Source organism: Monodon monoceros, unplaced genomic scaffold (assembly GCF_005190385.1).
Source record: "Monodon monoceros isolate NGI ecotype Baffin Bay Population unplaced genomic scaffold, NGI_Narwhal_1 Super_Scaffold_14, whole genome shotgun sequence".
Lineage (NCBI taxonomy): Eukaryota > Metazoa > Chordata > Mammalia > Artiodactyla > Monodontidae > Monodon > Monodon monoceros.
In genome coordinates, this window is record NW_021703770.1 from 7,121,214 (window position 1) to 7,141,234 (window position 20,021).

At 43.4% G+C, this 20,021-nt stretch overlaps 2 protein-coding genes across 12 annotated transcripts in view; both read left to right on the forward strand.

Moving 5' to 3' along the window:
* TMEM71 (transmembrane protein 71) overlaps positions 1-6,210 on the forward strand; it is a 37,428-nt gene extending 31,218 nt beyond the window's left edge. For 5 of the 7 annotated variants that reach the window (XR_003793542.1, XR_003793537.1, XR_003793540.1 and 2 more), the window contains one exon: positions 2,361-2,533. The gene's annotated coding sequence lies outside the window, so the exon portion shown is untranslated. Of the gene's footprint in view, positions 1-669; positions 773-2,360; positions 2,534-6,101 lie in introns of those variants that run through there. The other 2 variants (XR_003793538.1, XR_003793539.1) reach the window with 2 other exon arrangements.
* A 3,236-nt stretch (positions 6,211-9,446) lies between these two features.
* LRRC6 (leucine rich repeat containing 6) overlaps positions 9,447-20,021 on the forward strand; it is a 94,321-nt gene continuing 83,746 nt past the window's right edge. For 3 of the 5 annotated variants that reach the window (XR_003793533.1, XR_003793534.1, XM_029222717.1), the window contains exon 1: positions 9,726-9,928. Coding sequence is in view for 1 of the 5 variants with exons in the window: in XM_029222717.1 (XP_029078550.1) it covers positions 9,919-9,928 (10 nt within the window). In the remaining 4 variants the exon portion in view is untranslated. Of the gene's footprint in view, positions 9,929-20,021 lie in introns of all 5 variants that reach the window. The other 2 variants (XR_003793536.1, XR_003793535.1) reach the window with 2 other exon arrangements.

Sequence of the window (20,021 nt, forward strand, 5' to 3'; positions counted from 1 at the left end):
GTGTAAGGGCAGTGTCATCACCTGTCACCCTGCAAGAAAGTTGTCTCACTCCCTACGCCAGCGTGGGGCCAAGGCGGCCACAATAAAAGTTAGCTTTAAAGACCCTTTATCAAACGGGAAGCAGGACATGAATTGAAATCTAGTGTAGCCAGTACATCATTGTGTCCTCACTCTCCCCTTCCCTCCTTTTCTTCAAGCCTTAGCCCCGGTGTCAGTTCTGAGCTCCACACAGCTCAGGGCTCACAGTTCAATGATCGAGGTAGACAAAGAGGCAGTGACATCAACGTGATGGGCGGTAAGACAGAGGGGACTCCAGGTAGCCATGGAGCCCTAACGAGGGTGGGATGCTCCCACCTCTGTCTGGATTGTAAAGCCTCCCAGGCGTCCCCTGTACTCCCCTGCACAGCTCTCAGCCCACTGGCATAAATCCAGTGTCTATCTTTCCTCATGAGTATAAGCTCCAGGAGGGCATTTCTATCCCCAGTGCCTAGCCAGTGCCAGCTGGGGAGATGCTCAGTGAGTACTGACCGGACAGATGCTGTTGAAAGAAAGTGTGAGTTGAGAGGTGTTTGTGGTGGATACCAGATGTCTTGTTCTGTCTAGTATCCCTTCTTCCCTTTGTCTGGTTCCCATAGCATCTTTCTCAATCACCCCTTCCCCGATCCATAGGTTTAGTGGGGCTGCTGGTCCCAAACCCTGGAGGACACAGAGGCACAGGACACAGCTTGGCCGATCAGATTCTCTTTCTCCCAGGGACAGACGTGATTAGAGGAAGGATGTGATTGAGCCCGGAATGAGGACTGAATTCATCCTGCTGCTGGCTCTCCCCAGCTTGGCTGCCCAGTTCTTTCCTAGAATCTCAGAGGAACCTTGGTGTCTTTCCAACAGAGCTTTCCTTTGAATTGAAGTTGGTCCGAATACATTTATCTTGCTTGATAGAAAAAAGAAACGAACATACTCTTTTCTTTCTTTAAAAGTTTTAACTAAGATGAAAATCAACCACGTTAAAGTGTACAACTCAAGGGCATTCGGCGCAGTCTCAGCGTTGTGCAACCATCCCCTCTATCAAGTTCAAAAGCATTTTCATTACCCCCAAAACAAAACTCTGCACCCATTAAGCAGTCACGCCCCATGACCCCTCCCTCAGCCCCTGGCAACCACTAATCTGCTTTCGGTCTCTATGGATTTACCTATTCTGGAGGTTTTGTATAAGTGGAAGCATACAATATGTGACCTTTTGTGTCTGGCCGCTTTCACTTAGCATAGGGTTTTTGAGGTTCATCCACATTGTAGCATGTATCAGCACTTCATTCCTTTTAATGGCTGAATAATATTCCATTGAATCTTATTGGATGGACCACATTTGTTTATCCCTTCATTCACTAATGAACATTTGGCTCGTTTCCATCTTTTGGTTATTGTGAATAATTCTGAAATATTCTTGAAGGATGACTATGAGTTTGGCAGGTGAAGAAAACGGGACAGGATATTTAAAGAAAAGGGGACAACAAATTCCAGAGCAGAGAAATGTTCCTACACGGCCTCTCCTCTTTGTGCTTTTTCAGGCTACAGTTGAGTCTCCACACAGCAGCTACAGGGATCTTTCCAAAATGTACATCAGATGGCCTCACTTTCCTGTTGAAAACACTCCATTCCATATTACATTTCCTCCCGCTCACTCTGCCGTGGCCACAACACTGCTCTCATGTCTGTTCCTATAACACACAAGCTCAGCTCCACCTCAGGGCCTTTGCACCTGCAGGACACCGGCAGAAACGCCCTTCTCCCCGAACTTCTTAAGGCCAGCTTCTCCTCATCGTGCAGATACCACCTCTGCAGCGAGAACTTCCCAGCCACCCCGGAATGTTCTCCCCATCCACACCCACCACCCCAGGTCACTCGACTCTCTCATTTTCTGAAGAATGACAAACGACATTTTTGTTCATTTGTGGTGTGTGGTTTTTGTTTTTTTGGTTTGGTTTTGGTTTTTGTCTTTGGTCTCCCCCTGTTCTGTCCTCTTTTCCTTCATCAGAACAGAATCTCCAAGATGGCCAGGGATTCATTGAATCCCCGGTGTATAGAAGAGTGCCTGGCATATAGAAAGTGTTCAATAAATAATTGTTTAATGAGCAGTTGGCTGGGCGTGACCCATTGGAGAACTGGCAAGGAATATGGCGGGGCTGGTGCAAAGAAAGAAAGCCAGAGGTCCATGGATTGTGGCAAAAACATTTGACTGTGTCTACATTTCCCAAGATGCCTCTTTATGCCAGCCTTATTCTACTTTAGCTTTAGAACTTCTCTGATTTGATTATTTCATACTACTGAGGGAATGGAATTCTTATCTATTACTTCTGTTTCAGAGTCAGCATAAAAACCCTAGAAGAGAGTTGATCCTGAGAAGTGACTTTGCAAAGGGGAGGCAGAATGAACAATGGGAGAAGGCAGAGCACTTATGTTCTCTTTCAGCGCTGGGTGGCTTCCGACAAATCACCTAACCTCTCTGAAGTTCAGGTTTCTCATCAGCAAAAATGGCATCTTTGAGAATAATATTCTATTATATGGATATACTGCATTTTGTTTATTATTCACCAACTGATGGACATTTGGGTGATTTCCACTCTAACTATTATGAATAAGGTTGCGTGAAATTCACATACAAGTCTTTGTGGGGAGACGTGTTTCGATTTCTCCTCGGTAGATATCTAGGAACGAAATTGCTAGGTGATATGGTAAATTTATGTTTAACATTTTAAGAAACTACAAATCGTTTCCAAAGTAGCTTCGTCATTTTCTATCCCCACCAGCCACGTGTGAGGGTTCGGGTTTCTCCACAGCCTCGCTGACACTTGGTGATATCTGTCTTTCTGATTATAGCTATGCCCTAGTGAAGGCATGAAGGTGAAAGGCATGCCCTAGTGAAATCCATGAAGTGGATTTGCATTCCGTGGTAGCCAATGATGTTGAGCATCTTTCATGTGCTTCCCGTCTTACCACTCATTTTCTTTACTGCCTCTGTGCTCACAGTCTCATCTTTCACCTTAAATCAGTCACACCCTCCACAGTCAAGCCCTGGACCTTGTCATTACCTCCCTCATAGTCTCAAATTTGAACATTCCACTCTTAACTATCAACATCTTTCCAGCTCACTATCTTTCTGCCTCCAACAATTTTTGCAGTGCTAACAGGATCAAATTATATTGATCCTGACAGTGTTTCACTGTCTCTCAGTCTCTGCCATGACTTCATTTTTGTTCTTCTCCACTTGAGATTCCATGAGCTATCATTCAAGTCATTCCTTTGCACCTCCCTCTGTTTATTGTGTTCTCCTGGTAAAACTACAGCGCTGGTTGCATCCAGTGAGTCATCTGTTATGCATGTGTGCTCACAAACTGAACATGGCTCAAGAAAAACCACTCAACCAGGCCTTTCTTTAAATTCGTGATCACAGCCCTCGAAGCGTGTTTGGTCATGTCTGGCGATCGTCCTATCCCACCCTGTGTACTGACTATCCTATTCCCCAGGTGACTATTTCATGCCTTGTCCTTTTTTTCTCAAACCTTCAAGAAATCCTCTCTGAGTCTCATTCTTAGCTGACGTCGTTGCTTCCTATTTTGTGGAGAAAATAGAAACAAGTATGAAGACACAGCTAACCATATCTATCCACCTACCAGCATCTGTTCCTACTCTCTTCCTTCCTGTTCTATGGATGGAAAGTCCTTGTTGCTATTTAAGGCCATCTCACTGCTCATGCACTGAAACCCACCCCCTCTTATGTATTCATAGAAATTGCTCCAGGAATCGTTCTCTCTTCTGCAGCAGCAGCCTCTGTTATGCTGTCATAACTCCTGTCTTAATTAAGCCTTCTTTTGATTCCACACCCTTTACAACTACTCTCTTCCTCCATTTCTCTGCTCCTAGTAGTAGAAAATTCCTTGGTGGATTTGTCTTCCTACTTATTTATCTCCAGTTCATCTCCTCCAAGTCTTTCTTGAACTCACCCCAATCAGGATTTCACTCTGCCCATTCATCACAGCAGCCCCTGTCAAAGCTACAATGACCTTCAATGTTGCTAAATCCAATGGTCCATTCTTGGGTCTCATTTGACTTGACCTATAGCAGCATTTCACATAGTCACTCCTGCCTTCTTGAAGCACTTTTCTTGCTTGACTTTACCTCCTACCTCACTGGCTTTGTGTCTCATTTGCGAATTCTTCCACATAGGCCAACTTTCAAATTTTAGGTATTCTTGGCTTTGTCTTTGGACCTCTTCTCTGTCAAAATTCACTCCAAGAGTGGTCTCATCCATACACGTGAGTGTAAACCCCTCTGCAAACCACGACTTCTCCAATTCTATCCCCAGCCTGGACCTCTGCTCCACGTGCACATACCCAACTGCCCTCTCACGATTTCCACCTGGATGTCTAAAACACATCTCAAGTTTAACATGTGCAAAACAGACCTCTTAATTCCCACCTCCTCCAAATCTGCCCCTCCACTTCTTCACCATGTCAGTTCACGGAAATGCCATTTTTTCAGTTTTCCTAATAAAAAATTCAGGGGTCTTCCTTGATTCCTATATTAGTTTGCTGGGACCGCTATAACAAAGTGCCACAAACTGGGTGACTTAAATGACAGAAATGTATCTTCTCATTGTTCTGGAAGCTACAAGTCCAAAATCAAGGTGTCAGTAGGTTTGGTTCCTTCCGAGGGCCATGAGGGAAGGACCTGATCCAGGCTTGTAAACGGCTGTCTCTTCCCTGTGTCTTCACGTGGTCTTCCCTCTGTATGCGTCTGTGTCCATCATGTTTGGAATAACACTCTGTCTCCTTACAAGGTCTTACTGATTATTAGCCTCCCACCTACCCCTTAACATTTGTTCTTTGATCGTCTGCCCCATCATATCAGGCACCTTTCTCCGTGCCTTTAGCAGGGCTGGTTTTCCTCCATCTGAGAGCTTTTACTCTTCTCTCTCCCGGGGAAAATCTTCCCTTTAGTTCCTCACATAACTGGCTCCTCCTCATGGTCAGGGCTCATCCCAAATGTGACCTGTTTGACTACCCAGGTAGCCTTCCTCTGAATTTACTCCATCTCCCATTTTTCTTTCATAACCTGTATCATCACCTGCAATTGTCTTATGTAGTCTTTATTTGTTTACTTGTTTATTGTCTATCTCCCCCTATGTGTATATAAGTTCCTGGATGGTCAAACCCTTCAGTCTCGGTCATCACTCTATGCCCAGCCCAATACATGTTGGTTAACAGCAACAAAAATATAATGAGTTAATGGGACCCTCAAATGCCCACCCAGATGAGGAATCTTTATACCAACTACATCATGCTCTTGAAACAATTATTTGGGTACACACGCACTTGCGCGTGCGTGCACACACACAAACACATACACACGTTCAGGTTTGTAAGAGGAGACAGGTCAAGTAAAAGATTATATTAAAATCAGAGTTTGGAAAAGACAGCGTCAGTCCTCTGTTCATGTAAGCAAAACCTTGAAAACATTACTTTTCTCTAAGCTGAAATGGGAAGCTATGAGTTCTAGAAGATTTTGTGTGTAAAAGGCCACTCTCTGCCTTTGGACAAATGGTGCACAGCAGGGCTGTGTGACAAGGAAGGTGAGATCATTTTCGGCAGCTGCCACCCAACTTGGAAAGGGTTGATCGATATGACAAAGTCTTTTCACGAAGAACATAAATCAAAGAAGATGACTGACAGTGAAGTAAACATTTTAGAACTAGAGTAATTAGGAATATATTAGCAATTAAAATAAACTTATTATCATTAGCAAAATTGGCAGTTACTTGCAATTTCCCCAGGGGCCTCATATCAAGTTTATCCTTGTAGATTATATTAAGGCAGGATTAATGTTTCTGGAGATACAGCTTTAATTTCTGTGGATTTCATTTTTTCATATCCCTGTAGAACTCAGTGGTTGTCAAATAATAGTCTTGTGGATCTCAGGTTTTCTATGAGCTGGACCCAGGTGTTGTAACTCCAAAACTGAACAAATCTGTTGTTTACCCAATTCTCAGAGAAAACTAAATGAGTGGATACGATTTTTTAGTTTCCTCTTTTATGCAATTTTTTTAGGCCTTCACCACCTGCTAGCACATGTCTTCCAGGAAGTACTAGAAAATGACAGAACTCCTGAGCTTGAAGCAAATAAATAAACTAATCAAGGGGAAACCTTGGTCACCAGCCTTCTAAGATCAATGCATCTTCCTTCTCTGGACATGTGTGCTGATGGACTGGACTTTTTGGATGGTAACCGAGGCAGGGCTGAACTCTCTACCTTTTTTACCTTTTGATTTCTGCTTATTGTCCTAACTAATGGGAACGGTATCTTTTAGCATCATAAGGCATCAAAGTCGTATCACTTAGGGTTCTTTGTTGCTAGTAATGAAAACAGACCCTGGCAATAGAACCAAAAGGGTAGTAGGGGTAACTTTGGCTTCTATATCAGGAAACTCGTACCTGGAATCGCCCTCCAACAAGACCCAGAGGAGTAAATACTGGGACAAAACAAATGTCCGCTTCAAACATAAGGTTATGAGAGACAGTCAGTGCGAGCAAGATTCTACTCTGTGTTAGAGTTGCTTTACTCAGAAGAATCTGGAAGACTTAGTCTCTTCCCACTGAAGCTGGGGAAGGTCCAGAAACAACAGATGTCCAAGGGACATGGCAGGATGGAGCTGGGAGGCAGTGGGGAAGGGTGGGCTGAGAGGCAAATAAGGAAACAGTTCAGGAAACCAGAAAGGGAGAGGGCATGACGGTGCCCATCTGAGAGGGGCAGACCTCATGGGAAATGAAGGAAATACTTTATTCTATATTTTAGACTCTGAGAGAAATTGTGACCTGTCACTGGGAAGACTGTGTTCTTCACGGCAATGACTAACCGGGTTTGAACGCTTTCCCGTGGATGTCGTAGAGATGTAATAGAAGGGTTACCCAAACAGATGTATATTCATTTGCTCTGGCAGTAAAGGGCTTAAGTTTAATTAATGGGTTTTAATACACACACCAGTATTTAATACTGTTTCCCTTTTCAGATGAGAATTACTGGTCTAGTTAAGCAAGAAGAGCAAACATAGGTATGAAATTTTAGACCGAGGAAGGACTCTGGAGAACACCAAGTGGGGCTGGTGGGTTGGTCTGGGCATGTGGAAGTTGGGTATCAGTAGCCTTGGAGGATTCAGGGGGAGACTTTAGCTCTGCGTTTTTCAAACCCTACTTCTAGGAATTTCCCACGAGCCTCTAAAAGCCTCTGAAAGCAAACAAAATCAAACACTGTTCTTTTCCTAGGTCTACACAGACAAATAACCGATTGAATTGTCTCAGTTCATATCAGATTAGTGCTCAGGGACACTGCCATCTGCTTCAAACCAGAGAAGAGCCTCTTTTATGTGTCTTATGTATTAGGATTTGAACAGAGGACTGAGACTGCTCACACAATGCTTAGAAACAACTGAGTCCAGATTCCTACCTAAATGAGGCATCTCCTTCTACAAAATCCTGCACAGATCAAACACATTTTAATTAAGTAAATGCAACTAACAAACTGTATTTAATTGAACAGCATTAAACCATCCCATAAACATGCAGTGGAAGGGACTTGTCCACCCTTTGAATCCTGGTGTACTTCCAGCCACTTCAACCAATAGACTACAAAGGAAAAGACTTGACCATTTCTCGTAGCAGTCAAGTCCACCGTTTCAGTTCTCTCCTGCTGTATTAAACTACTCCCAAACTTATCTCATGATTTTGTAGGTCAGGAATTCCGGCAGGGATCAGCTGGGTGATTCTCCTGTACTATGTGGCATTGACACACTGACATTCAGAGATGGATGGTCTAGTTTACGGGGCCCAAGACAGCATCACTCAATACCTGCCATGTGGACAGGGAGAGCTGAAAGGCTGGGGCTTGGCTGGAGGGGCCACCTACACTTGGCTTCTCCAGCATGGTGGCTTTAAGGTAGACAGGCTTCTAATAAGGCAGCTCAGGACTCCACAAGTCAGTGTTTAGCAAAGCAGATTTTTATGAACTAACTCTGCAAATCACAGAGCATCTCTTTCTTTGTACCCTATTGGTTCAAGTGGTCAGAAGCATGCCCAGATTCAAGGTAAAGGGCATTGACACTGCCTTTCAACGGAAGGAATGTAAAATAATTTGTATCCAGGCAGGTTTAAAATCTTTCCATCCACCACTGGAAATTCTGGATGAAAGAAGGAGGGAAGGAAGAACTTGAAACTGTAGAAGTGCTGGTAAGCTTGGGAGCTTGGTTTACTTGTTATAGAGTTGCAATGAGGAAATTCTTCTGAAGGAAAATTAACGCAAAGTACAACGAAATTGTAACCACAGTATCAGTTACACATCATAAAAATACTGAATTATATAATAATAGTAAAAATAATAAGAACCCAATAGCTTTCCAGGTCAATGTCCCTGGAATTTACCCAGCACAAAAGAAGAAGGAGACCTATTTTGCTGTTCCTGGAATTTTTAAAAACCGTCTTTAAAATTTATTTCTACTTATATATAGAATATGTTGCAGCAGTTTTCTCAGGAAGCCCCACTCATCTTGTTACATTTCCAAGAGCCAAAGAAATAAGTCTATTTTGAATAATGATTTGCATAAGCAGACACACACCATGGCTCTTTAAACTACCACATTCAGTTTGAATGAAATGAACTTGACTTTACCAGGAGCTGTCACATTGTGATTTATTTCCCAGTTTCCCTTCCTGTCAGTGGACTGTAACAATCATAGCACACTGTACACCTGTCCTCTGTGGCCCATGGGTCCTCTGATTCTAAGAAACGGTGTCTGTGATGTTGAGTTGAGGAAGGACACAGCATAACCAGCCCAGCCTGGCTCATGACAAATTACGAAGTAAATATTCCTGGTTTCCCTGTTTTAGCACCCACATCTCTTCTCTATTCCACCAGAGTGTCAAACAATCTGTCAAGACCCTGCTCCCAGAAGGGGCTCTTATCCTAGATTTTAGTGAAAAGATCCCAAAATGAAGAAGTGTCCAATGTCCAAAAGAATGGGGCACCTTTCCTGGGTAGCCTGCTCCATCCCCTAAATACTGAGTCTGCTGTTTTAAAAAAGTGTCTTTCATTCACTCAGATTATCTCATTAAAGCTTCACAATGGGGCTTCCCTGGTGGCGCAGTGGTTGAGAGTCCGCCTGCCAATGCAGGGAACACGGGTTCGTGCCCCGGTCCGGGAAGATCCCACATGCTGCGGAGCCGCTGGGCCCGTGAGCCATGGCCGCTGAGCCTGCGCGTCCGGAGCCTGTGCTCCGCAGCAGGAGAGGCCACAGCAGTGAGAGGCCCGCGTACTGCCAAAAAAAAAAAAAGCTTCACAATGATCCTTGGAGGTTATTATTAGCACTCATCTAACAGGTGGAAGCTAAGGTTAAGGAAGTTTAAGGTCACACCTCTGGGAAATGCAGTGTGGGCCGATTCCAGATTTCCTGGCTCCGGAAGGCGTTAAATAAAATACAAAGAGAAAAAAAAAGTAAAGGGCGGGCTAAGAGGCACGCCTAGGAAGCAGCTCCCCTCAGGAAACAGAGCGTCCCTTGGTTCTTTGTTTAGTCTGGCCAGTTGATCTGGGGAAAGGGAGGCAGTCTGCGAAGGTGGAAGGTGGGGACGTGGAGGAGGACTAGGTCTGGGTTGCGGGGTGCCCCTGTCTCCTCGCGGGGAGCCCCTCTTCTGCCCATTCTCGCCTCCTTGCTCCTCCTGAGTCGGGAAACGCGACCCCGCCTGGCCCCGCGCGGCCGCCGTAGAATCACCGTTGCCATGGCTCCCAGGTGCGGGCGCGCGGAGGAGAGACTAGGAGGCGTCGAGGGAGTCCTTGGGGGTCCTGGTCGAGCTTCCTGGGCCCGCGAACCCGAGAGGCGCCATGGGACGGAGTAAGCGCCCTCTCCCACCTTCCGCCCTCGATTGTCCCCATTCTGGGCATCGTCCCGGGCCTCTTGGGACCCTCGGCGCCTCTTTCCGCCAGCGGGACCACAGCCCGGCCTAGCCCTTCGCTCTCTGCAGACCGGGCAGTGCCATGTCGCCCGCTGACTGGCGGGGCAGCTTGGCCCCGGCCAGGCCCAGGTTCCCGTTCTGTAAAAGGGGGTGGGCGTCGGGGCGGGGGAGGAAAGCGTTGGATTTGACGGAAAGGCTGGCTAGTGGAAGGTCTAGGGTTTGGGCGTCAGACACGCCGGGTTCGAGCCCGCTCATCTCCTTGCCTGCAGCGTGGGCTAGTCGCTGTCTCTGAACCACAGCCCTCGGACTCTTTGGGAAGGCAGTGTAGCCTGGTGGTTGAGGGAACCGACTCCGGCACCTATCAGCTGTGAGGCTTCCTCACCTCCAAAACGTAGGCGATAATAGGAAGTTTACAGACAGCCGGTGTTGTAAATGTGATTATAAATGTACCAAGAGACTGAGTTGGCAGGATTAACAGTTATTTAATGTTAGATTGAACCAATTATACCAAGTTGAACCTTTCTGGTATTGACATCGTCTTTGACCTTTACACGTGGCAATTTTATACAGTTCCACCGAATTTATCACTTACTGTAAAAGTGTTATAGTGAATACTTTTAAATCAAGAGACCGTGGTGGATGATGGGGTTTCTGCCCTGGAAGAGCTGACAGCCTGGTGGTGGAAGAGGGCTGGTGATTTTAGATGTTAACACTTCGTTCGGAAACCAGTTATTTCCTTTCACACTTTTCCCCCCCTCATCCCCATACTGTGGTCCCAGATTTTTCTTTTTCTTTTTGCTCATCAACATTTTTTACTTTTCTGTGGATTATCCTTTGCCCTCTGTCTCTGAATCTTGTCCACCTTCATTTGTTAAATCATTAACTTATCAGAATTGTATTGGAGTTCCTACCCCGTGCCAGGCGTTGAGGATACAGTGGTGAACAAACAGGTGGGCCGGCCCTCCTGGAGCTTCTCCCTTTGAGGAAGAAGGCAAACACTTGCTTAAAAATATCAGTCACTATAGAGTCAAGACCAAGATACAAGATTCTTTTTACTGCTCTTTCCACAGTTCTGAACTGTCTACATCAAGAGAAAAAACTTGGGCTTCTGAGAGAAGATGGTAATAATGGCTTAATAATGGCAGCAAGTATGTCGTGTGCTTGCTGCCTTCTAGGCAATGTTCTAAGTGGTTTCTCTGTGTTAACTCCTGGAGTCCTCACAAAAATCTTATGAAATAGACACTACTGTCACCTCCATTTTGCAGATGAGGAATCTGAAGCACAGAGAGGTTAGGCAACTTGCCGATTGTCACACAGTAAGTGATGTATCTGGGATGTGAACCTGAAAGGGCTGGCTTTCTTTAGTATGTTACTACACTGTCTCTTGTATGTAAGGGAAGGTCTGGTGAGGAGAAGAGAGGTCGTAGTGCAAGTTCTCATGTTGAAAGTCAAAGAGACTACTTTTAGTGTTAGAATTTGCGCAGGGAGAGCAGTGTCAAGCCCAGGGGCAGTGGCTAGGGGAAAATGAAAGAATTAGTTCTTCTTTGCACATTTAGTCTGGTGTAGATTATGATTTAGAGAAGAATGAGCTTCTTTTCTAAAACAAAAATTTAATATAGAATTCATTTTGTATTACTGTGACTATCAAATTAGGGTGATTAGTCTCATGGAGATATGATCTGTGTATGCATTTGCTGGGGGAAGTTAAGTACCCACAGGGCCATAGGATGTTATCCCTGGAAGGGTGCTCAGTGGTCTCTAATCCATGCCGTGTGTAAAACCATACAGATGGAATCTGTTATGCAGAAAGCTTAAGCATCTGGTCCCAAACCTTGCACTCGTTATGTGATAGGTTAGAATTAAATTTGGGGCTCCAGCTCAGTGGCCTTTCATAATGTCTTCATTTTCTTAAAGGCACATAGTGGAAAAAATCAGTTTTATATTAATTCCTCTCAGTTCACCTTGACTAGGAAACTCCCATTAGAATCATCCTCCTTATTCATTGCCATTATATTGTAGACTTCATCAACTGCTTATAACAAATACTTTAAATCTCTTGTTTCATACTTCTAAGTCTTAATTCATTTGGTGGACAGTGTTGTTCACCACTAATTTCAAGCTCTTTGAAATTGAGATGAGATACATTGCTAGATACCATGTGGATTGTTCATCACACACCTATGAACAATCGCTAAGTGCTTTTCACAAACATTTTAGCTATATAAGGAAAAGCTTTTTGATGAAAGATGGGCTTCCAAGAAAAACATCCTTTAAAGAAATTGCATATATTTACATACCAAGCACATAGACAAAGTTTAAGAAATAAGCAAAACACTTAATTATGGATAAATAGAGTGTTTTTAATTTGTTTTATTTTTTAATGGAGGGCCTAATTTAATTTTCAAACTGAACTGGTTACTAAAGAGTGTAGTAATTTGTTTAACTTTGTTCTTAACTTAATGACTTTATTTGACAATAGCTTTAAGGCTAGAACAGCTATTTCCTTTCTGTAATTATTCATTGATGTAACTGAAAGAGGAATGCTTAGACAAATATTCTGTACCTTAAGAAAATTAAAATACTTTGACTGTTATATTCATTTAAGTTTATATGAGTGGTCATAGTGAAATTGCTCAGACAGTGCACTTGAAAATTTAACAATTTAAACATGTGCATAATTCTTCTTAACCAGTCCTTCTTTGAGAGCATACCACCCCCCTGCTGAATGCTTTACATGCATAGGGCACTTAATCCTCCCAATAACTGTCTGAAATAAGTACCATAGAAACTCTCTTGAGACAGGTCATTGGAAACACTTGGTTAAAGTGCTAAGTCATAAAAATGATACATTTTGGGGCTTCTTTCTACAGCTATAATAGAGTAACTGGTATTGGACTTAACCTTCCACTGTAGACAACTATGAAATTGGGCAGGAACAACAAGTAGGACATAACCATGCTCCTTGAGAGAAGGGAAATGCAAAAGTCATACCCCACTGTCACCCCAGCTTTCTTTGTAGAAGCACTTTCCTACTTGCAGTAAAGAAGATAGAATTCAAGCAAAGTAGTGGTCTTGCAGAGCTAAGGCAGAAATTAGCCTTCTGAGCTGCAGAAGTTGCTGTAATTTATGGGGTAGGATACAGAGAAGGAGGTACAGTATGGAATGGGGGAGGGAAGAAGACTTCATGGGGACGTTTACTATAGGATTTAGGCAAGGGCTGGCTGAGCATGTGTAGCAAAGACTTGGAGAGTCCTGAAAGAGATCACCTACTGTGGGGCAGAGTATGGAATGGAGATGCCAGAGGTCAGGCAGTCCTGGAAGACACAGGAGTCCTGGCCCATCCGGAGTTAAAAGACCTTGCTGAGCCCTTTAAGTATTCATTTGAGACCCCCAAGAAAACCATACCTTAGCAGTAAGTACTGGGCCCTGGAGTAATGGCCATGCTCTAGGGCTAAGTTCAAAACTAAAATAGATCCACTCTAACAAAAAATACAGTCAAGCCTAACAGGGAAAAAAGGTTCTGTCAGTACTTTCACTGCCTGCCAGAATAAAGTTCTACTCCTTCTAAAGGACAGTGATATAATCTAGACTTCCTACGGTGCTTCAATAGAAGAATATAATGACCAGCCTACAATTAAAAATTGCTAGACACAAGGAGCAGAAATATGTGGCCATGATCAAGAACAGAAGCAGTTAATAAAAACAGATCCCAAGATGATAGAGGTGCTGAAATTAGCACACAAAGACTTTAAAGCGGTGTGTTAGTTTCCTACAGCTGCCATAACAAATTACTACAAATTTAGAAGCTTACAGTTCTGCAGGTCACAAGTCTGACACAGAGTCCCTATATCAGACTCCTGTAGATGCTCTTGTAGATTTTCACCCTACCTGAAATCAGGGTGTCAGTGAGACTGTGTTCCTTTCTGGAGGCTCTAGGGGAGGAGCATTTTCTTGTTTGAGTTGTTGGCAGAATTTGGTTCCTTACAGTAATAGGACTGAGATCCTCATTTCATTGTTGGTTCTCAGCTTAAGGCCATTTCAAGATTCTAGAGGCCACCCATGTTCCTTGGCTTGTGGCTCCCTTACTTCATCTTTAGAGCCAGCAGTGGTGGGTTGAATCCTTCTCATTCTCTGCATCTCTTTTTCTTCTTCTTCCGTCTCAATCTCTGACGTGGCCAGGAGAGTCTCTCTGATTTTAAGGCTGTGTGTGATTAGATTGGGTCTACCTGGAGAATCTAGGGTACTCTCCCCATCTTAAGGTCCTTACCCTTAATCACATTTGCAAAGTCCCTTTGCCCTTTTGCCAGGCAAGGTAACATATTCCCAGGTTCTGGAAATTAGGGCGTAGGCAATAAATAACCTGAGGTTCCACCTTAAGATACTAGAAAAAGATTACAAATTAAACCAGAAATAAATAGAAACCTGGAATAGTACAAGAGCTAAAATCAATGTAGTAGAAAACATAAGGTAAGACAATAGGAAACAACATAGACAAACGGTAGTAAACAAAATTAATGAAAATTTTATTCTTATCCTATGACCCAGCTATTTTACTCCTAGATATTACCAAAGAAAAATGAAAACCTTTGTCCACTCAAACTTATGTATGATTTGTTTTCGTATGATTGTTTTAAGAGTTCTTTATATATTCTACATGTAAGTCCTTTATAGAATATATGATTTGCAAATATTTTCTCTCCATCTATGGCTTATATTTTCATTCTCTTAACAGTGTTTTTCAAAGAGCAGAAGTTTAAAATTTTGAAGTCCAACTTATCAACTTGTTCTTTTATAGATTTTGCTTTTCGTGCCATCCAAGAAATCTTTACCTAACCCCAGTTCACATAGACTTTCCTCTTACGTTTTTGTTTCCCTAATTTTAAGTTTTACGTTATTCTGTCATCCATTTAACTCAGTTTTTTAATAAGACACCATTGTAAATGATGTTGGTATGTAGAAATATAATTGACTTTTGCATTATAGATCTTATATCCTGCAAACTTGCTAAACTCTGCTATGAGTTCTACCAGCTTTTGATGTAGATTTTGTTGGATATTCTCCATAGACAATCATGCCGTCTGCAAAGAGAGATAATTCTACTTCTTCCTTTCCTATCTGGATGCCTTTTATTTCTTTTTCTTGCCTTATTGCTAGAATCTGGCTAGAACCTTTAGTACAATGTTGAGGTGGTGAGAACAGCTATCCTTGCCTTTTCCCTGATCTCGGGAAAAGCATTCAGTTTTTGTCCATTAAGTAGGATGGTAGCTGCAGGTCTCTTGTAGATGCCCTTTATCAAGTTGGGTCAGTTCCCTTCCCTTCCTAGCTTGCTGCAAGTGTTTCTGTTTGTTTGTTTGCTTATAATCAGGTTTTTACTGATCAGTCTGGCAAGAAATTCACCAATTTCATTTTCTTAAAGTATTTTTATTGATTTTTCTGTGTTGTTTTTCTGTTTTCCATTTCATTGATTTCTGCTATAGCCTCTATTATTTACTTCCTTATGCTTACTTTGGGTTTAATTTGTTTTGTTTTGTTTTGTTAGTTTGTCAAAGAAGAAGCTGATATTTGGGACCTTTCTTCTTTCTTGCTATCGGCATTTAGTGCTATAAATTTCTTCCAAGTTATGTTTTAGCTGCACCCCACAGATTTTGATATGCTCGTTTTTTTCATGTTATATTCTGTTCAAAATACTTCCTCCTTTTGAGTTCCCAATGACAAATTTTTTTTAAAAAGCATCACTTTCTTATATTTTGTCTTGATTCTTAGTTATCTTAGGCTGGAGGGTAAATCCTGTGCCTGTGACTCCATCGTGTCTGGAACCTGAAGGCTCTGCTGCTCTAATGATTTAATGATTTTCCTTGTCCTGGTTCTCTGCCCTCTGCTTTCAGGGAGAAAACCTCTTTATACGCTATCAGTGTAGTACTGTGGTTTTCACACCTAGCTTTTAATGTTCAGTTGTCACTCTCAGCCTTACCTTGTCAATTGTGTTTAGTGGCAGCCACCCAATACAGCTGTCCTTAAAGTTACAGTTTCCCCCATATTTCCCTAATGCCTGATGTGTCACACTTACCAGTGTGTTCCCTTCCATTAATATCCCATTTGCTATAGATTGAATGTTTGTTTCCCACCAAAATTCATATGGTGAGATCTTAACACTCGAGGTGATGGTATCAGGAGGCGGGGCCTTTGGGAGATAATTAGGTCATGAGCACAGAACCCTCATATTGGGATTATTGCCCTTATGAAAGAGGCCCCAGAGATCTCGCTCATACCCTTCACCATGGGAGGTTACTATCAACGGGGAACAAATATTCAACGTTCCATGTTAGCTAACGTCTGCTTTTGTGTACCACTTCCGGTATCCACCCTTCCAGGTTGGGTTCCCCAGGAGGCAAACTTTTAGATGGAGGCTAGTGTGCAGGAGGTTTATTAGGGAGTGTCATTGGAGTGGGTAGGGAAAAAAGCAAGAGAGGGAGGTAGGGCTGGGATGCATCTTAACAAAGGCCTTAGCCAACCAACCTGGAAATCGGAAGGAGCTCTGAACTTGGAACGGACCTCTGCATTTTCCCAAGTTGGGGTGAGAGGGTTGGGCCCTTTTAGCCCCACATCAGTCGATCACTGGATATGGACTTTCCTGGGAAGGGGCATGACCTTGGTTGAGATGTTTCTTCAGCTGGGGTGACTTCACGGTGGGCAGCTGAGGGCTGCCTTCTGGCAGAACTCCCAGCAGCAGGAAGTAATCCTTCAGGCCTGAAGGGGGGAACTGGGCACAGTAGCACCTACCATAGCCTGTGGTGCCCTTTCCTCATTTGTTTATCTGGCAAATATCTACTCACATTTCAAGATCCAGCCCGGACTTCTTCTCCATGATGCTTCGCTTGACCTTCTTCTTGTCACTCAGTAGCATGGATCACTCCCTCCTTTGTACTCACTGTACTTTCTGTATTCTTCTGTCCTTGCCCCGTACACCCTGTCTGTGTTTGTAACAGCACACTCTGCGTGAGTGCCTCTAACAGTGTCATGGGATCAGGGTGTAGAGTATGGCCACCAACACTCATGATAACCATGAGTCAGTAAGAAAAGGCAGGGCAAATGAGTAATCCTGTTGCTTAAAATGCCCATGGAAAACAATAAAAGGAAAAAGTTCAGATGCTACAGGATGAAATCTTCACCTATTTGTAACCCCTTCATTTATGTTAAATCTGTTTCATATATGTATCCACTAGATCTTTCAAGATGTTTACAAATTCTGCAGAATCTGCCCAAAACATATATTACTGATTTTATTCTAATCCAGCAAGAAAGAGAGGGTTGTTTACAGAGCATGATATAAAACCTGAAGGATGAACACTAAATTGTTGGCTTTGGGAGTTTCTAGAACCTCGTTCAATACACTGAAATCTCTTTCGTAGTAAACACAACATGACAACCTCTAGTATTCCAGAAAATTCTCCTCTTGCCCTTTTCCCCCCCTACCCTGCAAAGTCATTTTATTGAAACTCCCTCAAGTTACTGAGAACCCAGCCATATTAAGGAATTGAAAAGAAGCCTAGGGTAGCTCATCAGTTTTGGTTAAAACTTTGGAATCCACAGCAGAAATCTTTTAGGGAGATAAGTACGAATCTGTGGTTCTAATTGTTAGTACCGTTCATCAACCACCTCATTCACATATTGGTTATGACCTTGTATAGGTGAGACACTTCTCAGAGTCCATCTGAATCCTGTATTTTGCTGTTTGAATTTTTCCAAAATAAGGAAGTGAAAGTATATTTCATATAGTAAGTACCTTGGCATGTTCTTCTATACCATTTGATAGGCACTGTAATACCATCTGTCTTGAAATGGTCTTATGATGACATATTAATGCCTCCAAAGCCTTTTTAAGTCCCTAGAGTGCTGTCTTGTAAATGCAGTGCTGTATTATTTAGAGTAGGACTTTCTAAAGGCGAACAGTGCTCCTTGGAGTTAAAGAATGTTTGGTCTAAGTTGCATAGTACATAAAACAACAAAATGTTTTCCCATTTCAAAGTCTGAAACACTATAATCTCCATACACCATGTAGGTATTCTGACACATTTCTTCTTGGGGACCCTGGTTTTTGCACAGATGTTTGCCATCACAGGTGAGGCAGTATTGTGTAACAGCAGTTTCCCGAGTTACACAATATGTAACTATGAAAACAATGTGCCACACAGCAGTTTGCTTAATATAGAAGAGTTCAGAAAAGGGCTGCTGGGAAATTCCAGACCTTCACAGTTCTACCTTCCTCTGTGATTCTCTTGATTTTCGTTTAATCTATCCTCCTTGTGCGTAACTGTTGCTGTTGGGCAGACTTCCCTGTTGTGCTGAGTGAATCTGAGCCCCTCCTCTCCCACGTGTGTGTGTGTGTGTGTGTGTGTGTAAATTTGTTATTTATGCCAACTCCCCCACCTTTCCCCACCCCTTTCCACTAATAGTGATTTTTATCATCTTAATTCTCATGATTAGGAGATATGGATCAACATAATTCCTTCCTAATATCTACATGCCTCTGAAAGGAAGGATTTGACAATTGCACGCAACTGATCAAATTCATGCACATAATAGCATAATAAAAAGAATTTCTTAAATTTTAAGAAAGGTGTAGCCAGAGAACATAGGAAGGACGTTTGGCACCATTGAGAACTTAGTCAACAGTTGGAGGGACCAGCAAGTCTTCAGGGTTAGGTAAATCAGAAAAGCCTTCAAGTCTGTAGACCTGGAGGAACCTGTGGTACCTTTTGTGTCCCCGAGAGCCAGGAGGCCCCACGTGGCCTGTGCAGATGCTTCACGAGATGCCATCAGAATTCCCCTGCCCGCATTCGACTTCACTGTACCTGTGAGGCTGACAGCTCTGTGGGGTTCAAGTTAGACTGTGTCTTCAAGCTGGGTACCCAACTAAGCCTTCAGCTGGGGCAGCTGGGGATTGGGGGCAAGAATATGAGTGGAGGCCCATGTATCAAGTTATACATCAAACTGCTAAATAAAATGCATCTTCCTTCCTTGACAAGTACACCTTCATAACAACCCAGAAGGCTACATTCAATATAAGTTTCTCAAACTCCTTGGGTTCTGTGCCAGCACGTGGTGGCTTGTGGAAAGCCAGCTCCTTCGTCCGTACCTCCCTCCTCTTCCCATCCCTGGCTCTATCCTGGTCCCTCATGCCCATGTATGAGGGTAGATACTGCAGCCTACACATCCAAGCCATCCACATTCGCAGAAAACAGCTGCTCCTTGGACACCCCTGGGTGTAGGGGTGTGTGCCTGACGGTGCAGCCTGCCTTCAGGAATGAACCTGGAGAAGCATCCAGCGTAGGACTTGGAGGCAGGCTTGGGGCCCCTTCGGCAGAGGCTTCCAGTGTTCTCCATCTGCGGCACGGTCTGGAGGAGAGGGCATGGGCTCTGGAAGGGCCCGTCCTCCTGGCCCATAGACCCCACCTCTAATGGCAGCGAGGCCTCCAAAGTCCAATCCCTGCTCCATGGATTTGTGTCATTTAAGTCACACATACACTGTTAGTCATTGAGGGTCTGTCTTCATCGCAGTGGTGCATCACTTCCACATTTCATTAAGTTAGATGAAATAACATTGGTTGTGCCATCCCAACCCCTTAACCCGTGTTGCATCCTTGCTAAGAGAATTCTTGGAGATAAAACTTCAGAGGCGGGTAATGTAATTGACTTTACACAGCAGCTTTGATGTATCCTCAACTTGGCTGTACCCATTTATTCATTGTCAGTTGATTTGAGCTGTTAGAACCAACTTTGGTGGTGGGAGTTCTGGAGAGTAGTTTTAATTCGCTTCTCTTGCAAGTTTGGTTTTCAGAAAGTTTATTGTTTTTCTTTTCCTTGAATAGAGCAGTCTGTTCAAGCCAGCTTGCCTAATAGCAGCAGCATCCAGAGACGGCAGAGTGCAGCAGGCAGTAGGGATCCCAGCGAGCCAGGGCTGGTGGGACTGCCCCGTTAGCCTTCTAACACCTCTTTGGCCTGCCCCCTTCCCAGGACCTAGTTTGCAGCCAT